Source organism: Aquila chrysaetos, chromosome 6 (genome assembly GCF_900496995.4).
Source record: "Aquila chrysaetos chrysaetos chromosome 6, bAquChr1.4, whole genome shotgun sequence".
Taxonomy (NCBI): domain Eukaryota; kingdom Metazoa; phylum Chordata; class Aves; order Accipitriformes; family Accipitridae; genus Aquila; species Aquila chrysaetos.
Window position 1 is genome coordinate 18,991,929 of NC_044009.1, and position 25,549 is coordinate 19,017,477.

At 44.7% G+C, this 25,549-nt stretch overlaps 1 protein-coding gene and 1 long non-coding RNA gene across 2 annotated transcripts in view; one reads left to right on the forward strand and one right to left on the reverse strand.

Annotated features, from left to right (window-relative positions):
• Window positions 1-13,173: 13,173 nt before the first annotated feature.
• On the reverse strand, window positions 13,174-15,472 carry LOC115342937. The gene is made up of 2 exons (XR_003923958.2): window positions 14,820-15,472; window positions 13,174-13,721 (listed from the first exon to the last, which is right to left on the reverse strand). It is a non-coding gene; the product is annotated as an uncharacterized LOC115342937 (long non-coding RNA).
• A 587-nt stretch (window positions 15,473-16,059) lies between these two features.
• GLS (glutaminase) overlaps window positions 16,060-25,549 on the forward strand; it is a 69,232-nt gene continuing 59,742 nt past the window's right edge. The window contains 4 exon segments of the mRNA XM_030016842.2: window positions 16,060-16,359; window positions 16,361-16,447; window positions 24,830-24,926; window positions 25,408-25,529. Coding sequence (XP_029872702.2) covers window positions 16,100-16,359; window positions 16,361-16,447; window positions 24,830-24,926; window positions 25,408-25,529 — 566 coding nt within the window. The 5' untranslated portion in view covers window positions 16,060-16,099.

Sequence of the window (25,549 nt, forward strand, 5' to 3'; positions counted from 1 at the left end):
TCTGAAGAGCAGTGTGTGCAGTCACGCCAAAGAAACATCTACAAGTTTGCCCGAACAGGAGCCTCCTTTGTAACAGCCGGTGCAGAGACTCTCTATTGCAGACTGGTACTTTAGCTGACTTCTCCTCAGCTGGAAGCTATAAACACCTCCTGGACTACCAGGCACTTTCAGCTGGATGGAGAGAGAGCTCCTTCCCCTGGTTTAGGAAACGTTCCTGGCTGTAGCTCCTGGTTGTCGCCCCGTCCCCCAGTCCGAGCTGTCCTCTCTGGGTCCGGGGGCAGATCATTTCTGCTGTGGTCCATAAGAGCCTCATCCATCTGCAGACATTTCGAGAGGGGGAATCGGGCCGATAGGTCCTCTTCTTGTGCCACAGGTCCCTTCCTGAGTTAACGTGGTGTTAGACACAAAGATGCTTTGCAAAGACTGCTGGCTCAGCAAAGAAGGTAATAAGCTTTTTTTATTAAAAGGCCAAGTGGTTATGAAATGTTCCTGAAACCATAATCTAAATAGACATCGACAGCACCAGTTTTGTTTGAAGCATAATCAATTTAAATAGATCTGCTAATGTCTGCCACGCAGCCACGTGACTCCCCTGGGTTTCAGCGTCTCAGCCACGAGGCAGCGGTTGCAGAGGGCTTGCTGGGACGGGGCGAGATGAAACGCAGCCTTGGTGGGAGAGTATAAGGTCGTCTTTGTATGGAAGGGACCCTCCCAAAGCAGAGCGTTGTGGCAATGCTCCAGCTCCCAGCTCTGCTTGTGCTTCCTCTGGTGCTGTGATCTGCGATCGCAGGCTAGTAAAACGTACCGTCAGACAGAAACCGAACTTGCAAACGAGCAGATGTGGGGAAGTTCCCTTGCTCGTTTTAAAAGAGAAGGGCCAAAACTGAGAAACCACCGCCAGCTTGCCGTGCGTGGACTGCCACCCAACAGAAGAGCTTCACCTGATCTTAGCTGGTGTCGAGCCCAACTTTGAAGACCACAGCACGGGGAAGAGACCTCCAATGCTTCGGGAACTCAGCTTGATTAGCCCCCCTGCTTTGGAGTTAAACGGATCCTCCCTGAAGGGGAGAGATACCTCTGAGGAAGGTGTTTAGTGGAGATCATCAGAGAGGCTCTGAACCTGGTCATGACTTTGGGGGGAGCAGGTTCAGCTCCAGAATATACCTTGAGGGCAAGTGGTTGCGTAACATGTGAAACCCGCTTGTGAGAGCACTCGTGTGCCATCCGCTGCTGTTACTAGGTATGGGTGATGTTACTCTGTCACATAGCCATAAAGCTGGGATAATTTTTAAGTGGTAATGATAAGCAGCTGGTGTTATTAAATGAAAGCTACAGCTCCCCTCACTAAAGGATTGACAGTGTAAAATGGTAAATATATATATATACACATATACTGCTGTGCATGGAAAAACTTTATTTGTGCAGAAACATCTGATATCCAAGAGCTCAGTTAGGTCTGATGAATGAGGCTAAAGTTACACTTCAAGAGCAGTCTTCAGAAGTGCAAGGATGTTTCCCCACGTTAAGTACGTACGTTAAGTGGCTCTGCAGAGGTCTGAAACATCACCCACGGAGCACAGGTGCAGGAACATTGCACCTTGCCAAAAACTCTTAACAGGTTTTAGCAAAACCTAAGCCCTAGGAATAATTAAGAATAATAAATCATTTTTCACAGCATTGTTTCTATTAACACTGTAAAAAGTTGAATTTAAATTAAATCAGTCCCTATCTTATCCCCATCAGTACTTAGTGCAGCGTCCTTTCTCCCAGTGGGCCTGCTTCACCGCGTGCTGGTATTTAACCTCCCATGTGGGAGCAAGCCACAGCAGAACCTGTCAGATCTGGAAACACGATGAGGTACCTGTCCCTCAGAAAAGTGAAACCTGTGCACTTCCATCTCAGCCTGGAGTTAATAATTGATCTTCCTCAGATGTAAGCTACATGCTTCTGAGGAAACAAAACCAAACATACATTCCTGCCCTGAACAAATGTCCCTGCGTCTGAATGTGAGCTGCTAATGAGTAACTTTAGCACGCAGTTTGGGAAACAGGGTATAAGCTCTTTTGTATGAGCTTTGGTTAAAACCCTTAGCTTTGCCTCTTGAAATTATTGCAGCGTCTAGAAAAGTATTCTTGAGCATCTTTTTTTCTAACCTGTGATTTTTGTGTGTGCTTTTCCTAACTACTCTTCTCCACCCGGCATCTATCCCTAAATGCATAATGTAGCTTTTTGGAGGGGACAGTCATACAGATGTCAGGCGTACAGTGTGACTTGCCTTTGACTCACAGGCTCGTCTGGGCTGATTTTCAGCAGTGTCTGTCGGGGTGACGGTGGCAGCCGCTTGCGCTGTCTCCTCGAGCGTCGCGGCTACGCGGGCTGGGATCCGCTACCCGCGTTGCTGGCGAAAAGCAACAGCCGATGTGCCTCTGGCGTCCACCAGAGATGCTAAACACCTCGGGCTGTGACCTCCTCGGCGTGGGGGTCTCTAAACCCTTGGAAAGCGTGTAGCAGGTAGCGCTGCTGCTCGCAGCAGGCCCAGGGCAGCCACTGCGCTGGCTGCAGCACTAACCTGACAGTGAGGATGGTCAAAAGCAGCTGCTGAGGTCCTGCCGGGAGCACCGCTCCTGCAACAGGCATCAAAACCGACCAGAGTCGGTGCGGCACGTACTGAGCACTATGTCCAGTAGCCTCACGGCTTAGCATCTCTCTTGGCTTAGCCTAGCCTTCGTAGGCATGCATCACCTCCACAACAGTACGAAACAGCCTTGGTATTCTGCAGCACTTTATCCAATGTTATGGGATGACAGCTTTTAGCTAAAAGTTGAAATGTAGGATATATTTTCTTGCACAGCAGAAGAAAGATCCCAGCTGTTCTTGAGCTGGTGGTCATCGGAAGCTAATGCTGTGGAAACCCAACACCTTACCCTGACAGAAAAAACGTAAGACTATCGCTTGCTCTGCTCTTCATGAAAAAAATTGTTTTTGAGCACCCATCTTAAGCATCTGTCTGTATGGTCAACAGACTGCTCAACAACCATGGCCATTCCTTTTTGCATCTGGAAAAATGTACTGTGCATGATCTATGTCACTGTATTCTTGTTATAGCTACCTGCCTATTAACATAATTCTTTCATTGTCATTACATTGACAAATTACATGCCAGGTGCTGTTGCACACTTCAGCAAGGCAGTCTTCCTTCCAGACATGGCATTTGTTCCTCCAGGTTAACTGGCAGTGCCTGTCTGGAAGGGATGGAGTCACGCCTGGCAAACTGGGGGGCTCCTGTCTCGCCTCATTTCTGCTTCTTCCACGTCCTTGTTCCTGAAACAGCGTGTCTCCCCTCTGGTGTATGTGGTTTTTTCATGTTTAAATTTAGCCAAAATTCAGGGGGCTCAGGCCTGACTTTAGTCTGAAGACTATAATTTTCACATGTACTTGCATGGTTTCTTTTTTGTTGTTTTCTTCTTCCCTTGCTCACGAAGCCCTCCGTTCCATCTCCTGCCAGATCTACTGCATCCGAGCTTTCTGCCTGCCTTTCTCTGTGATTAATGTACCGTCACTTTTATGTGCATCTTCAGTGCCTGCTTTCCCAGCTGAGTCCAGCCAGCTGCTGCAGGCTGTGGGTTTAGCTCCTGTACCTGCCAGCCTGAGCAGAAACAGTGATTTTGTGGGAGAATGGTGGCTTTGACTGAGCACCTGTTTGATGGAGTGACACTCGGCAATATCTTAGTGCTGTCAGGGTGCCAGTCATGTCTCCAGTGCTTTGACTGTCTGGTTAGGGAGTAGATTCAGAGGGTGTAACGGTGCAGACCATGAATGAAATCTGTATTACCTGATGGGCCTGACTCCACAGTGCTGTGTAGACCAGGTATCTATCTTAGTGTTTCGCGAATATGTCTGTTGTTTAAGTCCGGCTAAGATCTGCACACATTCTGGTATTTAAGCAGGGACCTCAGAGAGTGTAGGTCAGTCAGTTAACCTGGGCTGTAAACCTTTTATTTTTGGTGTAGGTAGGTGTATTTTGGCTGTGTCGATACATACTTCTCTATCTAGACAGCTTTGGAGATAACGTTTGTGGTATGAATCTTGTCTGGTGCTGCCAGTCTAGGAGTGATGACGGCTAGCAAGATGGTCAAGTTGCTGTACATATGTCTTCTGGTGGCTTTACTGTCTTGTATGTTCTGCAGGGCAACATTGACTCTGGGTAGCAAGAAAGCAGAAGGAACTTCCCTTGATGCTGCCAAACCGCATGAGTTATGCCGGACACATGCAGTATTAGGGGATGACTCACAGGATGATATGTCAGCTATGTGACCTTCTAAGCTGGGGCTTGGAGCCAGTTGGAGAGCACGGACTAGATCACTCAAGATAACTCATGCTTTCTTTGTTATTGTCGATAATGCTGTGGCTGATGTCGCCTGCATGTCCTGAAGCAGCTGATGAAGCACCTCTCAGGAGGGCTTGAGTATTGAAATAAACACGGGGGGGGGTGGGGTGGGGTGTGCATTCACCTCCAGATGAACAAAAAAGGATCTCTCTCACTTGCACTGTGTCAGAGCTCTTGGGATGGTTTAGCATATCCAAAAATGCACGTGGTTAATAACACCACCCATATTATCGCAAACGCTTTCCAGACACAAGACATTGCGTTTGTGTTGCTACGGCTATAGTATTACAGCCTCTTTTATCGCGCCCCTTTATTGGGGCAGGGAAAGCTTGCTTTGTGCAGTTGCGGCACTATCGGATTGCTGGAAGCCCTCGCTTCATTTATCTTCAGCTCCTTGGAAGTGCTGATGGCTGTCGGCCAGGCTGCAAAAGATGGCTGCGAGGTGAGGGCGATCGCAGCACTCTTTATTTTTCCGGCAGCAGCTAGGAAGCATGTTTTTGTGGTGAAGGGGAGCCAGGCACGCAGCACAGGTACATGGGCCCCGGCTGTGCACACCTGAGAACATTGAGGGGAACCCTCGCATTTTTACTTTAATCCTTAGGGTTTAGAGCCAAATAGCTGCATGGGTTCACGAGTGCATCGGTCCTGTATTCAGGAAGGCTGCCCAGAACTGTGGAAAGGGGCCAGTAACTCTTACTTCAAGCTCTGTGATAGGTTATGTCTGTGGTGTAACCGACTGAGCCGTGCTCCCGCTCGCTTCGTGTCCTCCCTGTGTCTGACGGAACGCGGCCGCCGCAGGCACCCGGGAAATCCTCTCTGCTGGGTCAGAGCAAGGGACCCTGTTGCATAATACCGGGTTTGCACTTTGTCGTGGCTTCCACGCGGCGTTAGGACAGCATCTGCGCTTCCCCTAAACTAATCTTCAAGTATGCTGGTGGGGCCGTGGCAGCCAGCCTTCATGGGGGTGTCTCCAATAGCGTAAAATGAATTAAAGGTGTGCCGAAGCCCCGCTTTGCAGGGACGAGCAACGGTCACAGAACTTGCCAGGGAGAGCCAGCAGGCTCCAGCTTACAGCTGCTTCCAATCATTTCCATTTCCTGGATAATGGTGTTCATTTCCTTCCAGATTTTACTTGCCTGGGAATGCAGTAACATCTGTTCCTCCAGGTTTCACGAAAGATGAACTTCCTCATGGCAGAGAAGGCTTTTTAGGGCTTTTTTGTTTTGTTTTGTTTTGTTCTCAGAACAGTTGCTTTAAGCGAGGTTTAGCTCTGAAAGACAATTATAAAAATGATAAGCTTGCCTCTGTGTTCGGCTGTTTGCTAAACAATTTCAGCTCCTACTTACTCATGACACCAGCCCCAGCTCCAAAAGCCCATCTTCCCCAGTGTTCAGGGCAGCATGCAGAGCACCGACAGCTGCGTCTGTGCCAGGAGCAGTGCTCCATGCGCTGCCTCGTGTCGCACAAAAGCTGAAAACATTGGCAGTGCCACTAAAATGTACCTGTATTGTAGCCAATTCTACTGAGGATGCATAAAATGCTTTGGAAATAAACCTTTCCAATGCAAAGGTGCGTACAATCTGTTGCACTAATATGAGTAAAAACTGAAAAGATTCACAATAATGAGAGTAAACTAATTAATTGCTTAGTAAAAAAAAAACCTCTTTAAATGGTCACTTTTCTGTGTAAGCTTGCATTTAGAGTTCTGGATTTTTTTTTTTTTTTTTAGTAGAATATGGCGTAGTTCATCTCTATAGAATCACTTAGGAAACATAGATCATAGGGGGTTTTTTTCATAAAACCAAACCTAATTAGCTTTGTTAAAAATGCTATGGACCTCATGATTACCAGTAACATCATTCCTCATTGCTTTTCTCCTCTTGTCACTCTATTATTATACGGTAAAAAAGTATGTATCTTTTCAGGGAGGAAGAGAGAAATAAAGAGTAAGTTCATTCTCATGCAGCTCAGTTCTAAAGAATTCCAAGCACCTAGCTCTCTTACTGTCTTCAGTGGAAGCCTAGCATCTCCTACAGCTTTTTGACATCTTTGAGGAAGGCATTTATATCAATGACCTCTCTTTTTAGGCGTCACATGGCCTTTTAAAAAACTTGCCCAAACCTTTGCACGCACGCAAGCCGTGACCCGGTAGACTGACTGTTTCCTAGGACATCTGTTTCTGCTCGAGACAGAGCGCCCTGCCATCCTTCTGCCCACTCCGCTTCGAGATAATGTGTAACAAACAGCCTGCCAGACTGTTTGGAAATGATCTTCTCCATTCATGTGCAGCTCTGATCTGAGAGCCTCCGAGTTGAAGGTTAAGCAGTTTGAGTTCCAGCTGGAATAAGCAGGCTGACTTTATACATGAACTCTGAAACAGGCATTCAAAGGTTACACCTGTAACTTTTGTGGCACAGCTGCCTATTGCCCATGCCCTTGAACGCAGAAGACCAGTAGGTAACAGAGGTACAGAGAAACTAGCTTTGTCCTGCTATGGGCGGCCTGAAGCCAGTCTGCTCTGCTGTTGCTCTTTTTGGAGCACAAAATTCTCTATGTTGGGTTGCAACAGTACTTGGCTTAGAATTTGGTTCATCACTGTCCATCTGGGTGATGGCCATCCAGTGACTACGCAAGGGTAGTCACCCCTGGGTACACATCCAGTGACTACCCTTCATCTCATGCATGCAATGCTCTTCCAATTTTTAAGATGTAAGTCTCAACGTGCCAATAAAAGTTGCCTAAACATTAGAAGTGTACAGGGGACAGAAATAAACAGGTGGGAAAGCACAGCTGTAACGCTACTAAAGGTGGCCATTCCTTTTCTCCTCCCTGTAATGTTTAAAAGACGGTGTTGGAGCCAATTGCGTGCAATCTATTCAGGGATGCAAAAAAATAATGCTAGCAGTCTTTTTTCAGCACTACTACGTGGGAAGAGCACTGTTCCTTGTGGTTTTCTCTTTCCAAACAACTGCTTAAGCCGATGGTAATCCTCAGCAGAGCTGACCACAGTTCAGCTGGGGTGCATTGGGCATCGAGAACTGGGCCAAATTCTTGGGAAACGATCAGCAGCATTCCACCACACACATCCTTCTGCTTTTCCCAAAGTACAGGGTCACTTGACTGAGCTGGTGGATGTATCGGTTCATTAACTTCATAAGTTAATGGTTCTCGCTATGCAAATTAGTATTGAGATGTAAATTAACCTTTTCCCTGTTAGCTGTTAAAATAAAGGCTATAACCTGTATATTCAGGATGTTTGTACAAGATTATTACTTGTGAGCGTGTGGATTTTGATTGGTTATTTCCAGTTCTAGTAATCATTAACAACTACTGATAGTTTAAGAATTACTTTTTATTTCAAAGGGTAGATTTGGCTTAATATCAAGGTAGATTAAGGAAGACACACTGAGCAGTTATTACCTTTCCCTTCAATCATACTGCTGTGTGAAGAGGCAATACATTCTACTGCTTGCGCTCTTTCAACTCTGAATTTTACCTTTAATATTAATAAAATATGTTGACATATCAAACAATGTAACTAACAGGTAAAGCAGAAGGAGTCACTACTTAACTTTTTTTCTCATGCTTTCTCTATTAAAGTATATAAATCAAAAGACAGAGAGATACAACTTAGAAGATAGATAACCAGAGGAAAAACTTGCAGAAATGTATAAGGCGAGATAAATTGAATAAAAGAACTGCATCAGAATATGCACAATGAAAATCCAAGAAATAAACCAAATTAACTTCTTGATTAAACATGACTAATAGGAGGACATGTGCTCTATCTTGACAGTTTGTAATTCTGCCACAGACATGATGCAGTAAGTCAAAGCTGGGGAGGAAACAGAAAGATGGCTGGGTGGTGTTTTCCTAACCATAGATACATGAATAATTAAATGTGTCTGTTCTGCATGCCTTCTGGCACAAAATACTCAACATAGTTCATTTTTCATTTGTTCTCTTTAAAGTCCTTTTAGCCCCAAATATCCTCCCTAACACAGCCTCGTTCTCGTCCTGTTGCTCAACTGTGCCACTGTTCTTCTGACTCTGTTCTAGCAGAGCCGATCCTCAACTGTCTGATGAGAGTTTAGTCTAATGCAGCTTGTATAGCAAAGAGACTGAAGACAAAAAAAAATTGTATCAAATAGACTAGTGGTAGGCTCCATCAGATTTGTTCTCAGATTAGGCCCATGATGTCTTGGGTGATTACTGTAGGGTATTACAAGATTCCTTCTGTGCAAGTATGTGATGGAATAAGGGACGTTCCAGTAACTCCAGAACTGCTTATATTTCCTCCTAAAATCAATATAACCGTATTATCCGGGCAGACAACTGGTTTGGCTTCATGCTTTATTATAAGGATATCTAATTGCCTGAAGCTCTGTTCACTGATCAAGCAACCAGATGAAATTTTATCTAAATATTCAAAATATCCAAGCACTTGGTCATCGTTCAAAAATTGCCTCTGACAGGAAGGCTGTGAAGTCTGTTGTCCGACAACATCCCTTTCCTGTGGTACAAGGCCAAGTATACAGAGAGAAACAAAATTATCAAAATTTCTTGGCTACTGCTCTGCCTTTGAGCCATCCTATGGCATGTTTAATTCAAAGCTCCTCGAGACACGTTTCACAGATTTATTATGTGAAACTCCTCTTTCTCAAAGAGGAGAATTATCACTCATCAATTTTTAACCTGGGTTGTTTCACTCACAGTTTACAGCATGACCCGATTCAATATCTGCCTCGGAACAACTGAGGGGGTGACAAGCCATGGCATGTGCGTGGGAATGAGTGACTTTGCCACCAGAGATCATGTAATGTTAGAAATGCTCCAAATTGCAACAGCACAACCCAGTCAAGGCAGAAGCCCACATAATTGGGTTTAATACTGCTATGGAAACTATGCTAAGGGCTAAAAATACTAGTAGAGATTCTGTTCTTGTGTGTTTTTCCATCAACTCCTCACTTCAGTGAGAGTTGTTTCAAGCACTGTCTGAAAAGATGGAGCATTATGGAGCAGTTAAAGATGATGTGAAGATGTTCTGTGACAGCAGTTAACTCTAAAGAAATACAAATCTTGGGCTTTTACAAATGTTTCAAATGCACCAAAAATACCTTACGAGAATTTTGAATGTTTGTCTTCTTGGAAGTTAGGATGAACATACACATATTTAAGTGCTAAACTAGTTACTAGCAAAAATACGTACTTAATCCAGGCTAATTTACAACCTTGGTTGCTCCATTTTTTTTAATCTTTGAATGCAGTTTTGCAGATCTTCAGTCCCCACTGGCCTACTGTTGAACTGTTCAAAAGTCCTTGTCTAAATATTAAATACTCTTGGAATGTGATGGTACATTGTGTGCTACTGGAACTGCTGCTGGTAGCATGTCTGCAGTCACCAGCAACATGTTGGCTCACCCACTGGTAGGTACCATGAGTATCTGCTTTGCTATGCTTCCTCGCCTCCTTCCTTTCACCTCCTTAAGAAAGGTAGGTGTTTATAAAGAGAGAGTTAGATAGGGAAAAAAAACAACTCTTCCTTCAAGGTTACATCCTTCAAGAATTAAAAACATTGGATGTTTTCCCACCAGTCTTTATGAGACTGTTTCTTTTTAAGTCAACGGGAGACTTAAACAGTCTTGCAACTTGCAAGGACACTTGCCACTCATGGTGGTTGCAAAGAAAGGCTGAGCCCTAAATCACCTGAAGTGTTCATTCCTCTTCCCTTAGTGTGTCAATAGAAACAAGAAGGTGTCAAAAAAATCAGTGTGGTTTTACTGATTAGTTTGCCATTTCAGAAGTATTGGGGTTTTGTTGGTGCTAGCATTATTCTCTGCACCTGATCGGAGTGGCTTCTGTGTACTCCAGAGTAGCCTTCTGGAGGTCAGAGACTTTTTAACTGTTTGGATTACCATTTATGATGAGACAGTTTCCCTTACAGTCTGATTGCTTGTTTTGCTTGTTTGATTTTTACCTTGTTTTGTTTTCCTTCAGGATGGGTAGCCCTGCTCCTAAGCCTGGGTGTCCTTGTAGGCTTAAGCTTCAAGCTTATGGCTTAAGCTTCATAGCCACAAGTAATTTCAACCTCAATTTGCCAAAGGGCAAAACCAGATGTGCGAAAGAGGTTTTTTCTACGTGAGAACATTAAACAGGATGCACTTGTGTCTTTGCTTGAAAGACTGCATCTCTCTAAGTGCCTTTTCGTACGGTGCAGGAATTCAGAGCTGAAAGCAGCCAACTTGGGACAAGGTGTAGCTGCAGTGCACTGTCATCTCCATCACCTCAGGGATGAGGTGGCATGTGCAGATGTTACCGAACAGCTAGTGATCACCCAGCGCTGCATAGCTTTGTAAGCGCCCAGCCAGCTTGTGGTCAGCCTAAGTGCTCTGACCTTTGCTTAAATGCAGGCAGCAATTTTACATGTCCGTTCTCAAAAGCAGCTAGGTGTGAGTTCACAGACTCACCTGAGCAGCCCGTCCTTCTGCTCCCGGGTCTCTCATGCACGCTCGGTGCAGACATCTGGGATACAACAGAGCAGCCAGATGATGTTGTCGCTTGTTTCTATTTGCTAGCACAAGGTTACCAAGGCTAATATTTGAGGATCAGGAACACAAACAGAAGATCCAAGTTTGCTCCCACTCCCTGGCCTGCTGTAATATCAAGTCCTGGACTGCAGTTTGGCAGGTGTCATCAGAATTAAGCATTAAATATGATTGTGGGTGGAATGCATGGGTTTTGTAATGCTATGATTTAGGTATATTATAGTGCAAATAATATGCAGCGTGCTGGATGCAGCAGAGGATGCTTCTCTGGTAGGTAAGCTGTTGGCTTCTGAAGGTGAATGTTCTGATGTGTAAAGAATTTTGCATCTGAAAAGTGCTATTACCAGTAATGTGCCTGGGGAACAATGAATGGTTTTGTCTCACTGGTGAAGATGAAAAGGAAACAGGTTAACAAACAGAGTTATGGGAAAACAAATCATCCTCAATAAACCTACTTCTATTATTTGCTTGCTTTGTCATATACAGTAGAAACATCATATATTGTCTCTTAATCATGCTAGGAATGTCCCAGGCCCTTGCAGTCTCTCTTCATGTCAGTCTCAGCAAATCCTCCAGATATTCTTCTTGCTTTCCTTTGAATTATTTCCTCACTGCCCCTATTTTCCTGGAATGAGAGTGATGAGAAATGAGCTATAGTTTCATTGAAGCACTACATGGGGAAGATGATTTTGAATTTTTGCTATTGCTTGTCACTTGAGGTCACTCCCTCAGCTATTACCTTCCAGGTACATTATTGCTCTGAGTATTTTCCTCCTCATTGGATTTCTGAGCTATTATGCCTAAACATTTTAACTTTCATTTTCTTAGATTAAATAGTAACTTTATTTACTACTTAGCTTCTATGCTTAGAGGAGGCTGTTCTGTATCTGTACAATCCAACAGGGAATGTTTCTTGTGACTGAGCACCTTTCATTTGAATTGCTATCAAAACGTTACCCAAATGTGCAGCAAGTTAGCCTCACAAAATAAAAATTTATTTTTAGGAACTGCTGTTAGAATTGGTAGGAATACTCGAGTCAAAATTGCAGTGTCTGGTCCTCAGTTCTCTTTTGGAAAGCATTACCCAGCAACAAATGAAATGGAGCCAACATAACCATTTAAAATAGCAAAGTAAACAGTTCATGTCGTAGCCAAGATAATCCTTAATTTCTGCTGCTTATCTGAGATCTGCCCTGCCGATCTGATGGGAGGATTTAACCTTCCTGAAAGCTGTTATCAGTGTATGTGCTTGAACTGGGAAGACCTCTCTCCACTTGCTTTTCAGAGCCCTTTCTCCTGGAAGATTAACACTGCTATGCCCCTTTTAGAAAGAAAAACCTCTGAAATATGGATTATTTTTAGAGGGATATACTAGGAGTATTTTGCTACAACACAGCTTAAGGGAAATACTTAAAAAATAATGCCTATTTAAAAGATTCACTTTTTTCTTTTTCTTCACAGAAGAACCATGTTGTGTTAAATTCTCATAATATCCGTCTTACAAAAGTACATGTATAGTTGTGGAAATTAAAAAGAGAATCATTGACTTATGGTTACTGTGGGTTGTGTAACCAACCCAAAAGCTACAGGGAATCTTAATTTCAAATTTCTTTGCACTAGGTTAGAAACCATTTTTGTAATTTTCTGTTTCTCTTGGGATACTGTGTGAAACACAGAATGGCAGAGCAGATGGCCTGCCTTTTACTTCCAAAGAGACGAGTAATACCACTCTGTTCAAGTGGGAAGTCTAAAGGGGGTTTCTCTGAGGTATGGGAAAACCCATTTTAACATCTGGGTCAAAACAAAAATCAGTCAGTTTAACAGGTTTAATGTGTAACACTTTTCACAAGCAAATGGACGTATTTCTCACGTTATCTTTACTCCATCTTTTATGGCTTATTTTAAAAGTAAAAAAAAAATTCCACCTTTAAATTAAGACTCCCTAGTATACCTGCGCCATTGGGAGAGGAAAGAATCACTGGGTGAAACTTCTTAGGCTTAGTCATAGTAGGAGCAAGGAGTGATGACTTGAAATATGCAGCAAAAGTTCTCAGAATAGGGAATGAGTCACTATCGCCCTTCAACTTTGTGAACCTGAAACTATATTTATCACTTTGCATTGTTCCTGATCTGTGTATTTGTAGTTCCACACAGAGAGCAACTTGCCTTTTCTGCCCTGAGGAGCTAAAACACACACAAGGGAAATTTCAGGGAGAGAAGCTGCGGATTAATTTCTTGAAGTAAGTTTTAAGAAACGCTTTATTGAAGAATACTCACACTGGGGCATTACTGATGTGAAGGTGATATACTCACAGGTTAAATAAAGGAATAAGGCAATAGTATATGAAGTAAAAAAAAAAAAAAAGGAAATGAGTAAAATTAAAGAGTTCATGCAGGGTCAAGAATGTATAACATGGGGTACTGTTATGAAAGGCAAATATTTTTGTTAATGTGGTACTTTTTTTTTTTTTTCCTTCCCACAGCCTTATTTGCAATGTTCTGAACAGAAACCAGAGCACTAAAAGGAAAGCTCCAGATCATTACATTTTGCATTCTTCTTCTTCTTCCCCCTCTACAGTATAAGAACTGAATTAGACAAGTTTTTGAACGAGGTCAGTTGCTAAACAGCTGGCTTGTGAAAGAGCGCAGCTGTCACACCAAAAATATCACCTTGGCACTAAAAATCAGCAGGGAACCTTGTAAGTGTCTGCAGAACTGTGTGTTCAATTAGCGACCAAATGCACATACTGGAAGCGCACTCGCTGTCTCTGGTCTTACGGCAGCAGACCCTGTAAAGAGAATGGAAAAGGTGCTTGCGAGACTTCTATCTTTAGAGTATTTTACATAACGGAATTTAAAAAATGAGAAATATTATTATTGGGTGGCAGGATAAAAGAGGCAGTTATTGGCTTGCCAAAAAGACTTAGCAAATGGAAATCCAGAATTAGTTCCAGGAAATATAATAAGTAACATACTTATTATGTGAGAACTGTAGGTACTTTGCATTTTTGTATGTGAAGTAAGTGCAGCACAGAATTACACATCCCACACTGGTATTTCAAGTTTCCTTGTTCAGTGGGAAGGAAAAAACCATTGGTGTGCTGAGGCTCGTTTTATAGGCCTAGATTATCAGCTATCTTTAAATCTGCTTCCAAAAACTCTCATGGCTGTTGTGACAATTTATTAGCATAGGGAACTCCTGTGGGTATTTGTGCTGCAGTGTCAGTACAAGCAAAGGCTATTCTCAATGTCTATTTGTAGTGATTAGCTCAAACTCAGACTGCACAGAAAACCGGTAACAAAAAACCCTCTGTGATTTACGTGGTTCTTTAACAGCAATTTACCATGCCTAGAGAGCTGAAACTTCCAATCTGGGAGGTGGTGGAGAATATCAGTATCCTCAGAGTAAAACATTTCCAATAAAGTGTGCAGCAAGATCATTTTAACTCAGAACTACAACTTCTCCACCCCCACCTCCCCTGAACATAATAAACATACCCAAAGAAATAAACCTCAATGCACAGGGATATTGTTCACAAGGAAATTTAGCAGTAATAGGCTCAGAATGCCAGAAGCATTTACATTTTTGCTCAGAAAATTATGATTCCTGAAGCGAGAAAGCTAGTGGCAACTTAAATACTGGTTTTCACGTTGGCATTACTGATGAAGCAGGATGACAACAGATCTCCTCTTCTACTCACAACGGATACAATTTACTAGTATAGATTTGTACTCATCTAGGAGAAATTTAGCAGTTGGTTACACGAGCGAAGACTTTCACCAACTAACTGCAAAATCTGTGACTTCCCAGATGCTGTATACTGGCAAGCAGCACGTCGGGATGCTGTGACAGAAGCTTAAGCATACGTAAGGAGTGACATTTATACCTTGCGCCGAAGCCCAGCTCTTTTCTGCTACTCTTCCCACTTTGGCCGTTGGCGTTGCGTTACTATGGGTGGGTGGTTCCCAAACCGAGACCTGTAGATGAGTAGCAGCAGAACTTTCACACTCTGATTAAATGTTTGATGATGCGAACGTGAAGAACAGCCGCGCCCAATTCACCTAGGCGCCCAGGTGTTTTACTTCTTGTCTGTGGGTTGGTTTTCTTTTTTTCAAGTTGTACGCTTTGGCCTTCGCAGCAAGTTTTGGCAACGAGCTACACGATTACGTTTTCATCGCCAGTGCGCGGAAGCCCACGAGGCGATCCGGGCACCGGCACAAGCGTTCGGCCCCCGGAGTTGGGGAACCGCTCTTCCGCCGCTCAGGGCATCCCTAACGCGCTTTTGTTTCCCGAGCCCCTTCCCACCGTGCCTGACGGGTAGGCCGGGGGCGGCCGAGGCAGGCCTGCGGCCCGCCGTACCGCCCGCCCGGGCGGGAGCCGCCAGCCCGCGTCGGTGACCCCCTGCGCCCGCCGCCCGCCCCTCCGTCCCGCTAGAGGCGGCGCACTCGATAGCTAAACCCGGCACGTTTCGGAAAACGGCCTGCATCCGTGGCGACCTAAGCCCGACGCCGCCGGAGCCCAGCCCGTTTCCAACCCCTCTAAGCGCCGCGGGGGAGGGAAGCGCCGCCGGGAGCGTTTCACGCCGCCCCGGGGCCCGCGGGGACCCGCGGGCGCGCCTGGCGCCGCCCCGCAGGTGCCGGCCTCGCCCCACCGCCCCGTCCCCGCCGCCGCCGGGCCGCGGCCCGGGCCCTCCCGCGCTGCCGGCGCGGCGGCGACTCCAGCTTTCCCCCCCCTTAGGAGCCGGGGCCGACAGAAAATGGAGGCGGCGGGAAGGGCGGGGTGACCTCGGTGCGGACGGCGGCCCCGGCCCGCTACGCGCCGCCGCCCCGCTCCCCGCCCTGCGGCGGATCCGCCCCGCCGGCCGCGGGCGGCACCGGCCCCGCGTCCTCGCCCGCCCGCCCGCCCGCACTCCCACACGCCGCCCCCCACCCGCCGCCGCACCGCCGGCCTCGCGCGCCCAGACCCCGGCGGCTCGCGGGCGGCTCGGCCCGCGCCGGGGGCGCGGCCCGCCACGGACCGGCGTCCGTGCTGGCCAGTGAGCGCGCCGCGTGCCTGACAGTTACGCGGCCGCCGCCAATCGGGCGAGCGGGGGGCGGGGCGCGGCGGGGCGCGAGCGGCGCCGCAGGCCGCCGCGCTGGGGCAGTCGGCGGAGGGAAGTGGCGCAGCATGATGCGGCTGTGGCGCTCGGCGCTGCTGCGGGAGCTGCTGCTGCTCGGGCCGCCGGGGGCGGCCGGGGGCGGCGGGCCGGGTCCCGGCGCCGGCCCCCGGCGCCTCCCGCCGCCGCTGGCCGCCTTCGGCGCGAGCCCGCCCGCCTCCCGCCGCGGCCCGGGGCTGCCGCCGCCGCCTTCGGCGCGGGGTTTGTGCACTCGCTCGGAGGGAGCCTTGGAGGAGCCGGGGAAGGGGGCGCAGGCGCCGGCGCCGCCGCCCCCCCGGCGAGCCCCCCGCCGACAGCGGCCACAACAATAACCACGGCGGCGGCAAGGAGCTGGCCGGAGGCGGCGGCGGGGGGGAGAAGTGAGTGCGAGGGGGGCGGCGGGGGCGCGGCGGGGCCGGGCCGGGCCGGGCCGGGCGGCGGGGGATGCGGAGGCGCCATGTGAGCGCCGCCTTCCCCCTCGGACGCGTGGTGCCTGCGGAAGGGGGCCGGGCCGGGCCGGGCTGGGCGCGGGGGCCGGCGGGCCCGCTTCCCCGGCAGGTGCGGGGGCCGGGCCTTTGCGCCGCGCAGGCATCGCCGCTCCCGGGGCCGCACCGCGGCGGGCCGGGGTCTGTCACGGCCGCTGCCCGGGCGCGGGGCGGGACGGGACGCGGCGCGCCGCGGTGTGGGCCCGGCTGCCGGGTGGGTGCTCGGGCGCCCGCCCGGTGCCGGCCAGCCCGGGGGGTGCCGCGGGTCGCGAAGGGCGGGCTCGGCGGGGGAAGGAGGCGCGGACGCGTGGCGCGGGGAGCGTGTGTGGCTCTGGGGGCTGCCCTCGCCGCTGCTTGGGGTCCTGTCCCCGTCCCCCGTCCCCCCCGCGCCTGGAGCTTCCACTTGGCGTGGGGTCCCTCCCGCAAAAGGCTGCTCGTATGTGCGCGGGGTGCCTGCACTTTGGCCCGGAGGGGACAGTGTGCATTAGTGTGTCTTCTCTAGCGCTGCTACTTGCGTAAAATATTTTCCAAGATAAGTGAAAGCTGTGTCATCTTGCATTAATTATTAAGGGCAATATACGTGGTGTGTCGTTCTGCGTTGGAAGTTTTGCAGCACCCACGTTCTCCACGTCGACACCTAGTGCAGTTAGGGATAGGTATTACCACCCGTTAGTGGTGTGTACAAATGTTTGTAGGTGCTGCAGGACGTGTCCCTGTGCCAGAAGGTCCTGATGTGTCCCTAAGTGACAAAGGTTCATGCAGCTAATAGAGTGCCAAGACTCTGTATGCTCATGAAGTTAATATTCCTTCACTTAGAACTTGAAATATGCTTAAAAAAAGTGGTTGGGGACAGGTGTATCAGCTCCAGTTCACATCCTTGGTAAGGCCCAGTAATGGATACTGGGAATAGAGTATAATGATGAGGCAAATGAATTGATGGTTCTCCTTGGCAGTCTGCTCCGTTAGTCCTCAGCACTATGGAGGTCTTGAAAAAGTCTTGTTCGTATATCCACACGCACACCATTCCACCCCCCGCCCCCCCCCCCCCATCTGACAGTTTGCCCATTGCTTGTTTGAACCTGGGTACACTTAGTGTCTCTGGTAACCTTTTACAAGAAGTTTGACAGCTTAACTGCAAGCCCCATGAAGACCCATCTCCTTTGTGTGTGCTTGAACATGCCCCTTGGCTTTCCTGTAGGCAGCCCATGTGTCATCTTTGCGCTGCTTATGGGCCAGCATAATTAAAATCTAAACCCAAGCCACTTTCCCAGGCTTTGCTATGCTTATTACCTAGATGAAAAAAGCAAAAGACAGAGGAAATAAGGCTGAGAAAGGAGTACCTTGTTTCAACACTGAGCAAAGTCTCTGTTAGCTTAATGCTAAGAGGACGTCTGGAAAAGATTCCACAAGGCCAGTCAGGAAGGCTTCAGCCCTTAGCTTGTTAATAGTTCTGCTTTGGAGTTGCGGTTTTTGTTTTTTTTTTTTTATTTTTACAATGAACTTGTGCTCGTTCAGCATGGCAGGTGGGGAAAGAAGCTATCTTGTTCTTCTTCCCTTTTTCTCACCAAATGTCTTAGCTGCTCAGCTTGGTTCAAGCCTTTCGTTTAAATAGGATGTAGTGTTCTTTAAAGGCATCACTTATAATTTCTCCTGTCAAACTCCTTAAAAAATGTGTGCATGTCAGGCTATATAACCATATACAATATAATACACAACCATGTGTGTATTATTATTACATTTGTGCTATTATTGGACATATATGAAATCTTCTCTTTGAATTAACTCTTTACCTAATGTTCTGGAACAAAAAAATTATTCAGCTGTGGCTCAAGTAGGTGTGGTTTATAAAGGTTGTGCTTCCATTTTCTATGAGAAATACAGACGGTACCATTAAAAACTTAGGAAAAACCAGTATGCCAACTGTGAGGGGTTTTCGAGGATGTTGAAAAGGTGATTTATTAAAGAGGTGACATTTTCTTCAACTGAGCTTTTATAACAGCTTCCTACAGCTAGCATCAATTAGGGAAATACTATAATTTCTAGTATGTCTGGTAAAGCTATGTAGTCACAAACCAGTTATGCACTTTTAATCATTTTTGGCTTTTGACAAGAGGATGTATTTGAAAGTCAGATGCTTGTTCTTTGAGCCTTACTGCAAAATGAACAAGGAACAATTAAATAAAACATATAGCATATAGTTATGAACAAGGGAAAAACTGGCAACAGTTTCTTTTCAGTTCAGGCTGTGCAGGAATTCCTGGTGGCACATTATCCAGGCTGCTGGATACTTTAATTCTTAATTTTCTTAATGCAGAATTATGAAAATCTTCCTTAAGCGTTTGTAAATGGTACATTATGTGTGGAAATCATTGCTATATTAAGACAGAGCGCAGGATTCAGAAGAAGAGTGAAGTTCTTCAAAAGACAGGTCTCTCAACTAAATTGACAACTGGGCTAAGTCAGTGCAGTCTGTGTGTTCTGCCAGTTTCAGCACTTTGCCATCCAGCGGTATGTAACATTTGAGTTGTGTTTGGCAGATGGCTTGTGGACCCCACTGGAAAGACAGTAGTCCTTTTTACGCTTTCCTTCTTTTGTTTGTCTCAGGGGATTATTTTTTTCTATTTGGTTTGTAAGGTAATGGTTCTAGGATACTGGCATAACCTACAATGTCAAAAGACAGCACTAAGATTTTTCTTGCTTGTTTGCTTGCCTAACAGTGCTCGTGTACAGACAGTAGGAGTTGCAAGTGAAAACCTAAAATGTTTTCTGCAAAGACTGTACAGAAATTTAGAACGGTTTAATTCCTCGTAGAGGGAATGAATTATGAGGTCTGTGGCTGATGAAATAACTAGTATCCCATTGCATAACCAGATCCCCTTGTGCATTTTTTCCTAAACATCTTCCACCACCTCCTTATCCCTTCTATCCAGCCTTCACTCTGTGTATCCACCTGAAACTTAATATATTTTGGAAAGGAAAAATATTTGAGCTTAAACTGAGAGTGGTCACAGACTGGCAGTTTTGATTAATGAAGGCTGTGGATTAAAATGCAATCATACCTAAGTTCATGCTTAAATAATTAAAACACAATAACCTAGTACAGTCCTAAATTATAAACTTGTATAATATTTAATAGCGTTTACTTCTACTTTCAGTATAACTGTGCATTGTTCACTTTTACTTTCAGTATCAGTGTGCATTGTTCTTACATCTTATGCTGGACAGTAGTAGGATCAAACATAGTTTATCTTAGAATAAGCTATTTCTAAATTACAATGGCCTTGAGTAAGGTGGGAGGGAGGAGCAAAACGTGAGCAACCCTGATTTTTAAAGTATAGCTAAATTGCAATAGTGATGGGTACTAGTATATGGAATATAGCAAAATGGTTAATGGAAGTGTTTTATTAAGTGTGGTGGGGTTTTTTTGTGTGGTTTTTTTTTTTCTTAAAATGACAAGGAAGTGGTAGTGCTCCTTTTTAAGGACAGGGATGAATTCTGGGGATACCTTTTAAAATTAATCTTGCTTTTGCACCCAGGCCAGAATCCAGAGGAATAACTGTATAGTAATCAGGCAGTGGTTCATCTCACTGTTACTCCTGTTGGAGTGTGGATATAATACTCGCAGATGCAAGAAACTGTTAGAAGTGCGCTTTCATTAGACCTGTCATAACTTCCTTAGAGGCCAAGGTTTTGAAGCAACAGTTCTTGTTTTTACCATAAACCCTTTGACATCTACTAAACCATGTTCATCTTTGATCTAAGTTTATAAATACGTAGTTTTGTCTGAATCTTGGTAAGTTCTCAGGTGAACGGTTACCCACCACTGTTAATGGGATCGGTGTCTTAACTATGCAAGTGGACATAAAGTAGTTACTTAGTGACTTGACAGGTGTTTATGTCTCCATTGGAGATCAGTTATCTGTAGTAGGGTGACAACTTCTTCAAGATGCCTGTTTTAGAGTGGCTACCAACTGTGGGTTGCAGCCCTTGCAGCTTTCATAGGCTCATAGAAAAACGTGGGTTGGAAGGGACATTTAAAGGTCATCTAGTCTAACCCCCCTGCAGTGAGCAGGGACATCTTCAACTAGATCAGGTTGCTCAGAGCCCCGTCCAACCTGACCTTGAATGTTTCCAGGGATGGGGCATCTCCCACCTCTCTGGGCAACCTGTTCCAGTGCTTTACCACCTTTACATTTTATATCATTGTAAAAAAAATTTATTCCTTATATGTAGTTTAAATCTACCCTCCTTTAGTTTAAAACCATTACCCCTTGTCCTATCACAACAGACCCTGTTCATCCCCATCTTTCTTATATGCCCCCTTTAAGCACTGAAAGGCCACAGTAAGGTCTGCCCAGGGCCTTCTCTTCTCCAGGCTCAACAGCCCCAACTCCCTCAGCCTTTCTTCATAGGAGAGGTGTTCTGTCCCTCTGATCACTTTTGTGACCCTCCTCTGGACCCGCTCCGACAGGTCCATGTCCCAGAGCTGGATGCAGTACTCCAGGTGGGGTCTCACCAGAGCAGAGCAGAGGGGGAGGGAGAATCACCTCCCTTGACCTGCTGGTCACGCTTCTTTTGATGCAGCCCAGGATGCGGTTGGCTTTCTGGGCTGCAAGCGCACATTGCCAGCTCATGTCCAGCTTTTCATCTACCAGTACTCCCAAGTCCTTCTCGGCAGGGCTGCTCTCAATCCCTTCATCCCCAGCCTGTATTGATACCAGGGGTTGCCCCGACCCAGGTGCAGGACCCTGCCTTTGGTCTTGTCACATGGGCCCACTTCTTGAGCTTGTCCAGGTCCCTCTGGATGGCATCCCAGCCCTCAGGCGTGACAGCTGCACCACTCAGCTTGGTGTCATCTGCAAACTTGCTGAGGGTGCACTCAATCCCACTGCCTATTTCATTGATGAAGGTATTAAATAGTACTGGTCCAAATATGGACCCCTGAGGGACCGTTGTTTGTGACAGTTGTTGTGACCTCATATTTTTATGACTGGTGTCTTAGGATTAATAATGAGCCTGAAACTACTGTTAGCAGTGTCATAGCTTTATATCTTTTGTTGTTCTAGAAGTGATGTTCTGTGTTTTGCCAGTTACATCTTGAAGTACAAAGTAGGAACGTTTCGCTGTAGTTGAAATTTAACCTCTTTTATATTGTAGAAATGATAATTCAACTTTTGTTAAAACGAAACCCTCCGTGGAATCTGGTATAAGCATCGTACTGATGCAGAAGGAAGGAACGATTGATATGAACCACAAAGTCCTTGTGCTTGGAATTCCTGCATTCTTTTTTTCTTTAAATAAACAGAGCAGTGTGGAGCATCCACCAGTATTCTAGTCCACAGGTTAGAGTACCACTGAAGAAGTCTAGTTGTGTAATAGTCTGGTGCTTATTTATTTTTTCTTTTTTAGAGAAGGAAAATAAGTATCAAAAATTATTATTCATGAAATAGAATAAACTGGAATTTCCACTTTAATTCAACTGTGGAAATTGCAAGCTCCCTGACTTGAAAAACAGCTCTCTACAATGTGTGCTGAACAGCACTATCTTGCTAAGTGTGCTCACGGTGCCAAAACATAGCTTTTAGGTTAAGCAAACATTAGTTACTGACATCACTGACCTGATAAACTGCAGAGCAAGGCTTTCCACTTCTATTTAGCTGATAAACTTTATCCAAAGATGGGTTATTTGACAAAGAGCAATTTTCTGTAAATATATTGAATGCCATCCTCTTTGCTTTGGCAGTCAGTGCAGATCCATTGTTAAATTAGGCTGACTGACCCAATATTGAACAGCACCAGATGTGAAAGATATGGAAACTATGTCAAGAGAGAATTTATGCTGTGAAAGGTGCATATCTTTGTAATAGATTAAAATCTTACAAAGAGGCAGATAAAAATCTTGGTCAAATGTCTGAAGTTTTTTTCTTCACCCTTCTAGATAAAAATTCCACATCTGGAACAGCTGTAAAATTCTGAGTAATAGCTCAGAAACTTGTAATTAAATAGGTTATTGGTTAAAATATCTCAATGTGTTTGCTGGCTTGTTTTGTCAAAGTGAAATATGGAAGTTTCCTCTGTCAGACCTTCAATCCAGTAACAAGTCTTGTAGCAGAGACATTCCTTAAAAAATGAAATCTTAACGCTTTGGGGAGCTTAGTTAAATGCTGTGTGTAAATGGGGAAAATGTAGGGGTGTAGACTATGTAATTCAGCATAGCTTTAAAAAAGTACGTAGCTGCAGAGTTAGGATGCAGATGCAGGATGAAGCTTTAATTGGTATGTTAGTAATTTTGGTTCTGTTGGCTTGACTGGACATACTGTTCTCAAAAGATTGAAAGCGCAATGTGCTGCGTGGAAGACTTGAATTTTCTTTAGGAAAAAGGGTGTTCAGTAATTTGCTTAAGGTAGTTGCAGGCGTTTGTCTTGGTTGAATTGCCAGCCTGTCTGTGCCTTAGTCAGCCAGCATCACTTAAAAAAAAAATAAAAAAAATCCAGGCTGGAAGACAAGGAAAGTTCTGTTGGCTTACAAAGCTGTCTTCTGTTCTTAGTATGTAAGTACAGTGTTTTAAATAAATTGGAAAATGAGAAGTGAGATTTTTACTACTGGTTTTCATTGCTAGTTATGAGGAAAGGAGGGAGGCGAGTGCAATCTAGAGGTTGTCTTAAATTTGAAAGGGTATTTGGATATAATCAGATTTTTATTAAAAATAATCATAAATCTGACCTGTTGTTGAGCTAGAGTAAGCTAGTATTGGGAGAGGAGGGAGGATTAAATGTCAGTCTGTAAGACTGCATTGGCCTACCTAGGGTCTGTGCTTAGTTGTAGTATTTTATTTTCGTAGTTATAACCTGAGTACTGATATTCAAAGAATTACTAATCTTGTGAAAACTTTCATGACTAGAATTTAGACCTGCTTTTTGTACACACAGGAATATCTGTATAAAAATAGATAATTGTCACTGAGCATTCTAGTTTTGGGCAATAAGTTTTATATGTTAAAGTATAGTAACAAAGTATTGCCAATATTATTAGGTTATAAGATTGAGCTTTAAAATTGATGGCTAAAATAATGGAAGACTGCATACACTGCATTTTAGTTAGTTTATGTCTACGTTTACTAGAGAACTGTTTTGTTTTAATTTTATGTATTTTTGCTTGTCAAACATCAGAACATTGGCGTTCTCTAAGCTGGCTTTGTCTAGATACAAACTTCAGGGGACTAAAAGAATTGATCTGAAGCCCTTTGCTGTCACTGCCAGTAGCAGTTTGGAGGTGTACATTGCTGTGATGCTGTACTTACAGGGGAAATGTGAAGAACTGAGTACAGACTTGTGCTCCTGCCTGCTGCAGGGTGCTTGGAATATCAAGGAAAGGTGAAACTCTGAGGTTGAACCTATAGAGAACTTCCAAAGGCTTTGATGGAAGGCTGTCAGTATTGCAGCTTTCTCTCTTGAAAGGAATCTTGATGCTTAATGTGGTAGGTTTCCTTCACATTTCACTTAAAACGGAGATAAGTTGCAAAAAAATGCAGCCATACAGAAAGCATATCTTGGAGTCAAGTAGTTAACATATGGAATACTTGGAGAGCCAGTGTATTTACATTGATAAACACAGTGACCATTAAAGATGTATCGACACTGCATGTTAACTTTGTTAAGTACGCACGATGAGAGTTGCTGCTTCTGGTGCCTGAGCTGGTTCAGATTACTGTATTATGCTGCAGATGGCTTTGCTTGCTTTCACTGTAACTGATGTGGCTTACATAAGCTTCTAGAAGGACAAGGGCTTTTAGGACTCCTCTTAGGAGTTCCTAAAACCAGGACTATTTTGAAGAAAATAATACACATTCATCATCTCTTTCTCTTGCCTGTGGAAATGAGGCACATAGGTCTCTGAGTCTTATAAATACTTTATCCTCTGTGCAAGTAACATGTCTGTACTCTGTAACATCAAGAAAAGGGGAAAAACAATTCTAAATATAATCTTAACAATAAATGTATGTTAGTAAAAACATGACTGTGTTGCAGGTAAGAATGTTTGCTATTGTAAAGTATATGTATGCTACTTTTAATATTACCAATTTTTTTCCCCTACTTAAAGCTGAATTAAGCTTCATGTTCAATGATAAAAGTGTTCTTTGAAATTAGTGGTAGCAGTTATATTGGTAGTGAAAAATGTGTTTCCTTGTGAATAATGCAAAAATGTGTATAAATAAAAATATGCACTAAACTAATCTATGCATGTGTTTTCTTTTTTTTTTTTTTTTTTTTTTTTTAGTAAAATGAAGCAAGGTCTCCTTCCTAGCTTAGAAGATCTACTTTTCTATACTATTGCAGAAGGACAAGAAAAAATACCAGTTCATAAATTCATAACTGTAAGTTTACTGTTCCAGAGTGCTGTATGAAAGCTAACTGCTACAAAGTTTTTTAACTTCCTAAATGCAAGAATATGAAGCAAGAATTTGTATTATACATGGTTTGCTGCAGCAAGGAATGTAACTTTTTTTTTTTCCCCAACAAGGTTTCTGTAATTAAGAGAATGAGTGTGCTAGTGTTGTTACTCACTTCCTTGCTGTGCAAAAGAGTACGCTTGAAAGCATCTGTGTCTTGCAGGGCTGGGTAGTATTTGCACTTGCATAAAATGTAGTTGGACCATTGTGGATTTCAAATTACATTAATCCTTTGGCATAAGATGCAGCCAAAATGGCAAAAGGATCAATAAGGTGTAAAAATGTCTCTTGTGTTGATAACACAGCGGCAGATGTCTCTTACCCTGATAAATAAGACTGAGCAGTAGACAACTTGATTGTAATAGCATATCTTCTCATTTTAATAATTACTGTTTTATTGTAATAGGCACTCAAATCTACAGGATTACGTACATCTGATCCGCGATTGAAAGAGTGCATGGATATGTTAAGACTGACACTTCAGACAACTTCAGATGGTGTTATGCTGGACAAAGACCTTTTTAAAAAGTAAACTTTCTGTCAATAAT